Source organism: Centruroides vittatus, unplaced genomic scaffold (assembly GCF_030686945.1).
Source record: "Centruroides vittatus isolate TY-2023 unplaced genomic scaffold, ASM3068694v2 scaffold_3046, whole genome shotgun sequence".
NCBI lineage: Eukaryota > Metazoa > Arthropoda > Arachnida > Scorpiones > Buthidae > Centruroides > Centruroides vittatus.
In genome coordinates this window covers 523,895-538,145 of record NW_027122699.1, presented here as the reverse complement: position 1 = coordinate 538,145, position 14,251 = coordinate 523,895, and the positions used below count along the sequence as shown (strand labels likewise).

The 14,251-nt window shown below is 32.0% G+C and overlaps 1 protein-coding gene across 3 annotated transcripts in view; it reads right to left on the bottom strand.

The window, feature by feature from the left end:
• The window catches only part of Mtmr6 (Myotubularin related protein 6), an 89,528-nt gene that overhangs the window by 50,266 nt on the left and 25,011 nt on the right, over window positions 1-14,251 (bottom strand). For 2 of the 3 annotated variants that reach the window (XM_067285852.1, XM_067285853.1), the window contains exon 2: window positions 10,753-10,920. The exons of the other annotated variant lie outside the window; for it this stretch is intronic. In XM_067285852.1, coding sequence (XP_067141953.1) covers window positions 10,753-10,920 — 168 coding nt within the window. The remainder of the gene's footprint in view (window positions 1-10,752; window positions 10,921-14,251) is intronic. 3 annotated transcript variants of the gene reach the window in all.

The following is a 14,251-nucleotide window of genomic DNA, read 5'->3' as shown; positions in this document are numbered from 1 at the left end:
AAAAAAAAACATTAACTTTTTCTGAAGCATCTAAAATGTAAGAAAATGAGCTTTTAAATTATAATGGAAATGTCTTTTCCATTTGTTAGGAGAGTCCCTCCTTTTTGTCATATATAGTTTGCACATAAAATGATTACTTCTATAGACCAAATCAACTCTACTATTAAACTACAGTAGAGCGTCGATAAGTGGAACGTCGGTAAGTGGAATGGCCGGAAAGTGGAACGATTTTCAGTCGGACTGTGTCGTACCGAATCGAACGTTTTTGATACTAAATTTACTTCTAAAGTATAATTTTCATGTTTTTTATATTCTTTAATATATTTATTTTGTTTGTACAAAATGCAGAAATAATTTTTAACGATACGATAGCCTCGATGATTATTATAAAAAATTTTGTTAGGCTTAAAATCGACGAAAATTCAACACGAAGCGACACGCAACGGAGAAAAATTCAACAGGAAGCGATACGTAACGGAGAAAAATTTGAACATCGGACAGGCTAATGTATTTTTTCGTACAAAGTCGGAAACTGGAACAAATCATTAACTGGAAGGACCCCAGTCCCCAATTGGTTCCACTTATCGACGCTCTACTGTACTATATTTTTGTGCAGATATTTGAGAGTTGCTTTGAAAGGGGATGCTGATTATGCAAGTTTTAAATTGAAATTTCAGTCTTTAAACACCTTTCATTTAACCTGAAACCACTAACAGTATCTTAAAAAATGTGAAAAATCTTTTGTGAAGAACAAATATTCATCTGCCATTGCAATTTCTTTCCAAACCAACAAACACATGCACACTGGGCCTTTAGCTCTATTCATTTTTTGTACATCAATCTGCATTATAATTGATATTATTAGACACTCTTATTTGAATTTATATCTTGAATAAGTTTTTCTTTCATTTATTGACAAGACTATGTCTTGTTTATAAAATCGCAGTGCCATCACTGGTGCACACCTTAGAGGTATGAGGAAGACATGTCAGGAGTTGCAATTTGGCACAGAGTATTAGGTGCCCAAATCATGCGCACATAAAAAAAAAAAAAAAAAAATCGGGACTTGTAGGTAGTCAGGGGACTGAGAACAGAGTCAAAATAAAATACAAAATGGCAACATCTTTCTAGAAACAGGCAAGAGTGTGAGATTTGTGCATGCGTATATCATTGGGAAGTTCGAAATGCAAACATTGTAAAATCAAATTTTGACAAGCGAATCTTTGAAAAAACCTATTTACCTCTCTGGTCGCAACTTGCTGACCTTGAGCGGTTGACCTGAGATATCTTGTTTCAGCACTAGAACATTTTTGAAACTAAATGGAACTAGTTGTTATAATTTTATATTAAAAGTAACTTCTGAAATATAACTATTTTTGTTTTTACATTTATTAATACATTTATTTTGTTTGTGCAAAATAAAAAAATAATTTCAAATGATACAATAGCCACAATAATTTTTTTCAAAAACGGGAAATTTTCATTAGGCGTCGACAAAGATTCAACCCGGGGCAACACGCAACGGAGAAAAATTTCTACGTCGGATAGGTTAATTTCAAAAATACCTCGTGGACGACCTTGCGGTCACGGTCGCGGTCGAGGCCGAGGCCGGTGAAGTTCGAACGATCGTGTCGAGCCCCGAGTCTCCGAGACATAATCTTGTCCCAAAAATCAGCCTTGCTGTTTTACTTGTCTAACATTTATTAAAATCAGTGCTGGAAGTAAGTATAAGTGTCTCTCTTGCTCTCTCTGTGCGACTGTGACTGTGTGTGTGTCGACAAATAAAAATAATTATATATATTTAAAATGTTAGCCCTACTATTTCATTTTGTTTACACACATTTGTGTAAACAAAATCAAAATTAATAATGTCATTATCATATTGCTTTATTTGCTTCATTTTTTAAACTCTGTAGCAGAGGTCTCAAACTTCTTCTGAGAAGGGTCATTTGAGCTATAAAAGACAAGTCCAAGGCATAGATATAGTCAAAGATTAGGATTAAGATATTTTCATTTTCACATAACAGGTATAAATCAATGTGAAATTTCCAACTGCTTTTTTGAAAACCAACTTTGAAACTATAGACAAATTTTGTGACAACTAATAGTAAAATCCCTTTTAGTTATTTGTTGGACAGTGATTGAAAATATAAAATTAAAATATTGTACAAGAGGTTTGTTTGCAAGGCACATAAAAGCAAAAATAAAAAATTCTTTTCTGTGCAAACTTCTCAAAACTTTTATAATTCTCTTCTGGAGAGATTTGTAAAATTAAACAATGGAGTTTGTTAAATTAAAGTTTTTGTAAAAATCATTTAAAGCAAGGTATAATAATTGTAGTAAACTCTCCAAAAGTTTTTATGCTTTGAATTAGTTCAAATATCAACGATAAGATATATTGGCAAAAATGAGCTACTCGGGCCAGATAAATATGTTTCGGAGCAGTATTTGACCCACAGAATGTAGGTTGGAAATACCACTTTATAGTAAAGAGATTTTTATTATATTAATTAAAAACTATATATAATTTAGAACATTATTAAGTAACTTTGGAGTTAGACGACAACAGTAAAGTCAATTCTTGTGTTGCATTTTCTAAACACCAATTGAACAATCTGCATACTATTGGCTAGCCTGATCACTACAATACATTAAGTCTAACATACAAGGAAGCTTATTTTGTACATGTTTGCTGCCAAAGGACAGCATTTTGTATCACATCCCTTCATTTGTGTTTTATTTATCACATATTAACAACAACAAAATAATGAAAATATTAAATAGAAAATTTTAATATCAAGCTTTGTTCATACAGAAAGAAAATTCTGGAAAAAAGTAGATAAAAAAGTAAACATTGCATTGGTAGTGATGTCTTTTTCAGTGAATTTTTCTGGTTGGAAATTGCAATCATGTTAAATTGTTTCATTAATGAAAAAAAGCATAAACACCATATAGTAATGAAAGCAAAAATTTAAAGTTATATTAATAATGGCTTAACTTTGGATTGCCTAGAAAAGAATTTTTTCGAGCGAATTAATTGCAATAGCTGTTTTTGTTTGTGGCACAGTTATATCTACGGCAGGTACTTATAGAGATGTTTGTGTTCATCTTTTCTCCCGACTTTTCTTCATGAAATACTTTTCTTTTTTACTTTTCCAGCTCTGTTATTTATAATTATATATATTTAAAATGATAGCCCTAACTAACTAAGCAATATTTCATTTTGTTTACACACCATTTTTGTCATTTGTTACAAAATCAAAATTGAAATTTGAACAATGCTTCAAAGTTAGAACTGTGCATGCAGTGAAAAATGCACTTAAAGCATAAAACAAGCTTCTGTAGAAACAATGCTTTAGAAATTCTGTAGAAAGAGAGAAGTATGGCAATCAGTCAAAAAATGATTTCCAGATTTTTATATTTTTGGACTCGAGAGACCTCAAAATGTCAAGAAATGCAAAGGTATTCAGGGTTTTTCATACGTATGGATGTCTGTTTGTTTGCGAGTGTGTGTAGAAGAGGCATGATTTTGTTCATTACCTGAAGCTTAAAGGGAATTCGTGTCATATCTCAAGTAGGATTGGACTTAATGACAATTTTCCTTGTTATTAGCATTTACAATTTTTTATAAAACCTGTCCCTACCCTCAAAATTAAGCTTTTTACCATTTTCTAATAATGAAAAGTACAAAAAATTTTTAATAAAATATCATAGTGGATGGCAACACACGCAGTTCTAAATGTTACCAAGAAACTTATGCAACATGTTGCTGGAGTTTTATTTATATACCTTTTACAAAACTATTCTATTGTATTTTATAGAAAAATTTGCAAAAACCCACAGATTTCTTCTAATAGCTTAAAAGTTCATTCCATCAAACAAATCTGACATCATTATATAATTTGCCACCAAAAACACCACAATACATTTAACTTTTTGTTCAATTATTTCCATTTTGAAAATAGTAAATTAATAAAAAAATTTAATTATTAAAAACATACAATCTAAATAATGATGTAAAACTAGATAAGCGACGTCATTACCATTTAATTGACATCCCTTCGTCTGAATATGGATAATTTACTTTATCACTTCCAATGTAAAAACTAATGAGGCATATTTTTTAAAATATTATCATCTCATTTCCTTTCAATGTTTCTTTGAAACATAATTATTACATTTGAAATATAATCACTTTGAACTGTTTTGTTATAGATTGTTATAGATGGAAACTATCTATTCTACTAAGAATAATTCTTAGTAGAAACTGAAAAAAATATTTCTAAAAAATATGATGAAACAAATCTATACAAAGATACATAAATAAAGCTCCATATTTTCTTCTCTTTTCATATATTTCTAATGCCTTGGAAATTGCTTATATCCATAGTAACACTATTTGGTCAAATAGTTGTTTGTGATGCCTTGGGATTGTGGTGATTCGTGGCGAGGTAATATGTTCCGCGAACGTACCAATACAAAATAAACGAATCAGATTATACTTTTAACAAGATATGATTTTTTATTTTCGCCAGAAAAGAACAAAATGGGTTCTTTGCGGATCCCAACTTCACAAAGTAAAACGTCGTACGGGCGTTCTGTCCCTCCGTATACGACAAAGGACGCGTTCGAAACGGAACCCGACAAAGTCCGACGCGTGAAGACCTTAAAACTAAGCTTATCCTATTTATAACTAGAAGAGAAGGAAAGTGAAATTAGGTGGAGGCAGAAATAGAAGAAGGAAATACCCGGGATTTTCTTTTCTTAGTGTCTCTATTTTGGTGGGACACCGCTCGAGTCCTGCTTGATTATTACGAACCTTCCGTTCTCTCAATGAACTTCTCGTTCTTCCGTAGTTTGCTTTAGCTCTCCCTACGACAGCCTCGAAAATTCCCTTCCTTTCTTAGGCCTGATCTTTTTGGCTCGTAGTCTTCGTTACTTTTTTCCCTGCTCTTACCCTATGCACACCGTTCGAGCTCGATCCTTTTCTCTGCCCTCTCTCTCCGCCGTCCAGTCCAAAAGTGACTCCCCCCACTCTTGCCGAAGCCCTCGGGGTCTTGCTTTTCTATTGTTTCCGTTGTTTACTTCTTCGAAACGGTAATCCCACCCAGAGGGTACAGGAAGTGGAAAGGAAAGTTTTAGAGGATAGACAAGACAAAGAGACAAAAGAATTACTAAAACTAACTTATATTACATATAAAAATATAAATACGCGAATAATATGGCCGACAGCCACAGGATGATAATTAACCAAAAATGTTCACATATCACTTATATTTTAATAAACGTCATTATCTAATAGTAAGTGTGCTATCTATTAGAGAAAAATACTACTTATTGTAAACTAAAAAACTTGTAAATTCTATTCAGCATTGTCTTAAAATAAATCATATCTTATCATAAAATAAAGTACAAGTGTTTTAAGTGTTGTTTAAATATTAATAATAAAGTGAAAAAGTTAGCAGTTTAATTCCATGAATAATTGCCCTTAAATAATAATCACACCCAATTCCAAAAACTAGAAACAACAGACACCCTCTAATAGTAAGGCTCTATTATTAAAATTTATGCATCTGTTCATTTTTGATTATAAATGTATTTCCACTTGTTCTAATATCTTTATTTCTTCAGGGTTCTGCATTAATCTGATTATCTTGGCTGTATGTAAGCAGACTTGTATTCCAAATACTGTTGTGTGATGTTCGTAACAACAAGTAAGACACAACAGTGTACACAAAGTATGTAGACCAGCGAGTGGAATAGTATAATAAATACTCAGAGACTTCCCAAAACAGAGTATTTTATTTTCACTTACGAACAGGTTCTTTAGGATCCCAACTCCACGAATACTTTCTTTGCAAAAAGGCACTAAGTACTGGCTTAACAAACAATATATATTAGTGCGACAACTATACGCAGGCCGAAACTTACAACTAATACTTATACTACTTATAACTAAGGAATAGGAAGGGTAGTAGGCAAAGATTAATAGAATAAGAGGAAGATTGAAATACCCTGGATTTTTCTTGCCTTACGCAGGCTACATACAAGAGAAAATAGAAAAATACCACCAGTAAATCACAATTATTTATTCACGTATAATTATAAATTAGCATAGGTATACTTAATTTAGCTTCTGAAACGTATGTAAACATAATATATCATAAATATTTGGTTAAATTTTAGTCACTGCTAGCTTTAAATTAGTTTCAATGTGTCTGTTAGCCGGTTTCTTGTTTTAATTTTTACTAAATTTATTGCGGAAAAACTATTCACGTATATAAGTTATAGAAAATAACATTTGAATTCTTGCTGCATACTTCCTTAAGCTGGGAAACTGATATATTTATTCATATTTTATGCATCTTTATCTCAACATCGGAGAATATTAATATTAATAAACTTTTCAAACCTGTTACTGGTGTGCTCTCCTACTTCTACACCTCTGCCACAAGCTCACACATAAGTTGAGCAAACGATATCAAGGGACAGCCCAGGACCTACTCCAAATGAAAGAGCGACACGATATAGATAAAATCATTCCTGTCACTTATAACCCATATCTTAGATCGCTATATGCCGAGATAGGTAAAAAGAACAGCATACGCATCGCCTACAGAAGATGCGCTATGAAATTTAACATCGTAAGCAATGGAAAGGATGAGCATGAGAGAGGCAGGCTGTTGGGGGTCTACAGCATACAGATTATAAATCGCAGGTGTGATAGAAACCTTGTATATGTTGGCTCTACAAAACGATCCTTGAAGGTTAGACTGAAAGAACACGCAGCGGATATTCAGAAACAAAGGAACACGATGGCTCTGGCAATTTATGCATCTGATCGTGACATAGTACCTAATTTTAAGAAGGCCAGAATTATCCACACCACACGACACATAGAGCACATCAAGTGGCTCGAGGCTGCGCATATATTTAGCTAGCATTAGCAATATACAAGGCACCAATCATAAAGAAGAGATTATGCTATCAGTAGCATGGCAGGCGCTTATGAACAGTAACTTATGATCACCCTAGGGCAATGGACTGCGCATGACTGAGAAAGACGTAAACCGGAAGCATGCATTCAAAAGTTCTAACGTTTGAATTTCATATTATATGATCAGCATTCCATCGGAAATTCAAAAATTACCTGAAGAAGAACTGTCGTTGTGGTTTGAAAACGTTAGTAACAAGATATTTAAATTGTGGCAGTGGTGCAGAAGTAGGTGAGCGCACCAGTAACAGGTTTGAAAAGTTTATTAATATTCATATTTTATGCAACACAGGCTGCAAAAAGTATTAATGCGGGCCGCATGCGGCCCGAGGACTGCGGGTTACCCATCCCTGCTATAAACTAATGCACAACAGGCTGCTAAGTGATCAATGACAGGACTTTAAAGACACTTGGGAATAAAAGTGCTTCAAGTGCTTTAAACACTTTTATTTCCAAGATGTCACAGATCTTTGCTAACTAAGGATATTAGAAAATGGAACAACAATCAGCTGGTTGTAATGTTGTCAGACAATGAAAAATTCTTACAGTTCAACACAGAAAAATACACTGAAGGACGTAAAGCAGAATTTAATGGAAATACAGGCTATGGAAGACCGATGACTACAATAACCAAAAGGATTAAAACTATAATTTAGAATGAGAATTTCCCTTCTAAACTTAGGTTTGCACTTCTACCAGACTGTTCAGTTTCCTAAAACAATTGATCAATATGGCCTGTGAGCAAAACAGTAGTCAGCTACAATTGAAATAGAAGTTCAATTGGCCCATTTTATCAGAACTAATTTAATCAGAGCTTTGTACATCATTAAGAATCTAGAAGTAATGGTTAAGAAGCTGAAGGAGTTAAGGAATTTTTGATTTTATTGCTTAGTGTGAGTGCTAAAATGATATTATATGGTGTTAATATTCTTTGGATGTTTTCAAAAATAATAGGGATATAATCTAATTTTTTGTAAATTATTTGTGTCTTTGGTTTGGGTTGACCAGATGAGTGGTTGTGTAGCCATTGGTTGATAATTCTGTTGGGGTAGTTATTTAATTGAAAATTGCAGTAAATTTAGTCTATTTCCACGTTTTGGTTAGTAATATCACTTGTACGTGTTTTGATTTTGTTGACATACATATTAAATATGTTCTTTTTAATATACATGGGTGTGCTGGAGTTATAATTTATTACTTTACGGATATCACAAGGTTTTATATATTTTTTAAAGGTTATGTAATTTAATTCACCTATACACACTGGGTTAATACTATTCAAATCTCCTGCAAACCTTATAACCGGTGCAGTCAAAGTTCGTACGCAAACGTTTTCGGCCCCTCACTAGGTCCTTCTTATGTAATTATCGTGTCTTAGTATCGTGACGTCTAAAAAATTGAGTTTGCCGTTATTTTCATTTTCTGTTTCGAAACATATGTTCTTTTGGATATTGTTGGCGTGTTGAAGTACGATTTGAGGGTTGGTTAATTGTTTGTTATGAACAACAAAGCAGTCGTCAACATAACAGTTGTAGAACATTATACCCTCTAGTTTATGGATAATATCGTCGACGTTAATTGTGCACAGTTCGGCGAGTTTTGGACTGATGCAAGAGCCCATAAAGATGCCATCTAATTGATGAACACCGACGATGCTTAGACCTACTATTGAAGGACGAAATATGAGGATGATCCTTACTGACAAAGCCATAAAGGCAGATTGTTATCTGTGAAAGAAAAACTATCAATAATTATCCTGAAAAAGTTAAAGCTTAGACAAGAAAACACTAGATACCTTTTGGACTTTTCCATCACAGAAACTTAATAAAAGAAGCATTTTCTAATAGTGAACCTGAAGAAAGCTTATGAAGCAAGCCAGAAACATTTGTTTTATTAAATTTCTGTGCTGGAAAGACCTGAAAGATGTCTAGTGTTTTCTTGTCCTACAGAAAAACTATTCCATTTCCTTTAACACTCATGTCATATCCCTTTAAAAAATAATAACAACGATTCTCAAATAAATAATGACATTTAAAAAATTGAACTATAAAAAAACTTCAGAAACAACTTCACTTTTACAATGGAGAAATTTAAGTCACAATACTTTCTGATAACAGTCCACAGTTTGCTTAATGACAAATCCTGACAAATCATTTATCATCATCATTTAAAATAACCAGAAATAAATAGAATAAATTATTATTCTAAATTGTTTAATAAATATTAATTTAGTTGTACTTATTAAATTTAATAAGAGATGGCACCTAATGCCCACCTCTAATACCAAGTTACTTAGAATTTAATTATTAATAGTAGTAGAAAAATAGTCCAATTCATTTCAGTGATCACTTGGCTTTGATATTTTTATCATAATGAGTAAACTGAAATATTAATAAAAATCTTGTTAAGAATGCACCTGAAATTAGAAAAAAATGAAAGCAAATATCATATTTAAGGAACCAAATTACAAAAAAAGTATATTACACATACATATTACATTATACTATATATATTTATATATATATTTATTATATATGTAATTTGTCTAAACTTGAACAAATTCAAAAAATCCAGCAACGAGTTGCTTAACTTTCCTAGCAACATTTAAAACTGAATACGGCACCATCTGTTATATTTTATTTTAAAAAACTTATATTTTTAATTATTGTAAAATGGCAAAAAGCTTAATTTTGAGGAATGAGCTTTATAAAAAAAACTGTAAATGCTAATAACGAGTGAAGTTGTCATTAAAGTCTAATTATACTAGAAATATGACACACAACCCCCATCTCCTATCCCCTTGACCTTTAAATCCCCAGTACATAAAACGTCCTACAAAATTTCAGGAATTATTAATAATACTAAATACAGAGGGTAAACAAAAGAGTGCCACAAACATCCATACATATAGAAAAAACCCCAAATTCTTTTGCATTTCTCCACGTTTCAAAGTGTCCCGAATCCAAACATGTAAAATCTTAGAGGGGGTCATTTTTTGACTGATTTCCATACTTTTCCTCTTCTATATAACAGAGCCAGGAAAATAAAAATATGACATCATTTGAATGCTGTTTTCTACTTGTGTTCTGTACATTTGGATCACAAGATGGGATGCTGAAATCTTGAATGTTTAATTACAATAATGTTTGAACTCCTAAAAACTGTGAAATATCTTTTTATATAATTTTAATATAAATGAATTTTTCAAAGCAGTAAAAAATCTATCAAGTAGTAGTAATTTTACTTGATCCATTTTCCAAATATGAAATTAAATATAAAAATTATTGTCTATAAAGTAGAATTTTTTCAGATTTCACTTTATTTTAATACAACGATAATTAAAACATTTTAAAATAATATGAATTAAAATTTTCCACAAATTGTAAATATTTTATCTAATTACAAAGTATGTTTAAAGTAATCAATAAATGAATATATCTGAAATATGGACATTACTTAAAATGAAAATAATTATTTGAAATTTAAACTAATTTATTTAAACAATTATTTTGATTAACATGATATTCAAAACTTAAAAATTTAAATTATATTTATCATTTATTACTAGATATTTCATTTAGATATAGAATAAATACAAATTGTAATATTTTTTAAAATTTTATGCACAATATATTAAATCATATAAAATCAAAATCTATTCAAAGTATTTTAAATTTATGAACTGAATTTTTTCTTCTACTCAATAAAATTATTATAATTGTAATAAATATTTCCATTTGCATTTCGCTATTGCTCACGTGAACGAGGTACGAGACGTCCTTTTCGGATGCTACGTCTACTCTGTGTTTCTTGGAATCGGTTTCGAATAGCCACGGCGGAGCGGTCGACCACTTTTCCTTTCGGTACAATTCGGCCGGTATCTGTAGCATCTTCCTAGCTAACTTGCTCGTGCAGTTTTGCATTATCTATACAAACAATTTTAACCTAAATTTCATGTTTGTTTTATTAATTATGAATCTTTTGTCAAAAAACATCACAATTACAAATAAGTTGCTACCGAAATTAATTCGGATTCTTCTTACATGCATAGCATTTTTCCTAAATACAAATAAACTGCAACTTGCAACTGTAGTATAGGCAGCAAATAGAAATAAACTATCATGCAGAAAATATTTTAATAATAAAAAAGCCTTTAATAATATATTGCATGCTTTCAAATAATTTCTTAATTACTATTTACAAATTTAAATGTTTAATCACCTTTTATTTAAAATTATTTATATTAATTCCATAATAAATTTAATTATACATACTGATTCACATAAAATATGTTCTTGAGTTATAAAAAACATTTATTAATAAATTATGTATATACAAAAGTACTGAATTTCTGCTGAATTATATTTATTTTACTCAGTGTAGCAGAAATCCGGTCATTTAAATATTTAATGTAGTTTTAATTATATTCATTTAAATTATTACTTGTAATCAGTGGTGACATTCGAAATATTTAACAAGGGGTTCGCTAGCAGAAAATTTTTCCCTGACAATCACCGACAAACGAAATGGAAGTTTTGGCTAGAAATAAATACAATACCTTTTCTTGCAACCATATATCTAACAATCAGTGGCCTATTTAGAACGTAACGAGCCATGGGAGAAGGCCAGGTAACAATAGTATTTTAGAGCTGTCGACCTTTTTTTTTTTTATTTTTTTTTCAAGGCAGAGAAATTCTTTACCGCAATATGGCGCTTCTAGGAATAGACACGTGTCATCATCTCTCGAGATATATTATACTTTTTCTTTCGCTGTCCATAGCCCGACACGTGTTTCACAGCCATCTTGTATTGTCTCGCGCGCGTGGCATTCTGGGATCTCTCTTATGACTGGATCTACTTTCGAGAACACTCTTGAATCGATCGCAATTAAACCTCGATTGAAATGGTCGAGAGAGATCGCACGAAGACATACTCCCCGACCTTGCTCACAATCTAGATTGAAATGCTCGGTGCGAACGGGGTATAAGGCTCTAGTTTAGTAGTATTACAGAGTATAATACGTATATTTTAATATATTTTTTTAAAAAAAACAAACCCACTGAGAAATGTTCCGTGTGTTTAACAAGGTTCGGGAAACTGAAAATTTTAACAACGAGTTCGGCTGAACCTGTGCGAACCCGCCGAATATCACCACTGCTTGTAATAAATTAACACAATAGTAAATGACATAACAATTAACTACTTATAATGTAGAAATATTAGTTGCATTTAAGTTGCATGGCAAATCCAAACTGAAAGAGTGTAATTACCTAGCAACAATACTTATCTACAAGTAACATTTACTAACTTCAAAATATTTTCGTCCCTTTTAAGACCGTCGTTGGTGCAAATTATATATCGTTGAAAAACGTACACTAAAGATGGCCTTAAAAAGGCAAGAAACATTTTGAGATTAATAAATGTCGACCGAAGATAAACGTGATTACCAAGCACTAATCTTGAAGTTGAAATTTTGTGATGTGGATGCACAACAAAAATTAATAAATTGTGTTTAAAGATTTAAATTAAAATGATGATGATAATTGTCAATAATAAGAATTGTGCATCATCTTTAATAAACATATTTATGTTATATATTTTCTCCAATTTTTCCAATCCATTTTTTTTTCTTTAATAATTTTGCTTGATATTCATTATTATGAAAGAAAAATTTATTTCATTAAAAGTGGTATAGACTTAGACAAAAAATTTAGAAGATGCACAATCAGTTTAATATAAAACTTCTTTTCAGAAATAACAAATGAAGTCAAATTATGCCAATTTTGCAGGATTTTTCACTTAGAATAATATTCTGTTATGTATTATTGAATTACTAAATTAATTTGGTTTCAGTTAAATGTTGAAATCTTCTCTTATCAAATTAAATAAATTAATATTTTTACTAAAAAACAACATTCAAAGTGAGATTCAAATTATACTTGTTGCATACTATAGTACATCACTGAATTACTATTACAATCTCTTTTCAGACACACAAATTTAGATTTACCAAACAATTTGATATATACTGATATCCAAAACCAGCAAATAAACTAACAATTTACTCAACTAAATGTTTTCATCCATTTTCAAACAAACATCTGCAGATGAAAACCATCAAATACAGAATGGAACCAACATTTAGAAATAAAAGAGCTTAAGTTTAAAAGCACCTTAACCTTCTAACACCTCAAATGAAACCTCACTACTTACTCCAGCATATGATCCAATAAAAACAAACATTTTTGACCCCATTCAGAGGCCTTCATCAGGTAGTACAACCATTCTGTTGAATTCAACCAAATTTAAAATGTTCTCAATTAACAGACATTTTGTTGAATATCTGATGTAATTTTAAATTACTACAAATACAACCATTTTTAAAGTTTATATGGATAACCATCCAATGAAATTTTGAGTTCATTTGCTGGTTTTGAGTGCCAATATATATATATATTGAGTGTGCAAATGCCACCAGAGGGTCTTGCGTAGTGACGATGTCGGCGACACCGAAGAAAATCTCACCTTTTCCTCTGGCGACTAACGAGGTCGGACGTACACTGATCCAGATCCAACCATTTCGACCAGACAAAGACTATAGTACCCGACGACCATAGCCTACACTGATGAGCCAGAACGTCTGAAATTTTCGAACATTTAATCCCTGTCGAAATTCAGAAATTTTGCCCAAGATATTAGTAACATTTGACCAGGTACGTAATGAAGATGAGTGAACCCATTGTCAACCACATGGTGGTCAAGCCTCCACCATTTTGGACCAAAAACCAGACTCTATGGTTCACCCAGCTAGAGAGTCAATTTATTCTTGCTAAGGTATCTCACGACGAAACTAAATATAGCTACGTGGTCACGAGTTTATCGGAGCGCACGGCTACTGAAGTCCGGGACGTATTAGCTGCACCTTCGAGCACCAACAAGTACAAGGTGATAAAACAGGCACTGCATGTCCCAGTCCGAAGCTCGACGTCTCGAAAAGCTCGGCAATCGCACGCTATCACAGTTACTTCAAAGCTTGAGAATGCTCGTGGGTCATACAGTTATGAAGGACTTACTCAAAAATATTTGGTTATTTCGTCTTCCCGCAGATATGCAGAAAATACTAACCGTATCCGAGGACGAGCTTGAATCCCTTGTTAAAAATCGCCAACTGTCTTAGCGAACTATATCCTCCAACACCAAACATCTACACCATGTCTACGATCCCTGCCACAAACGACCCCAAGATCGCTGCACTTA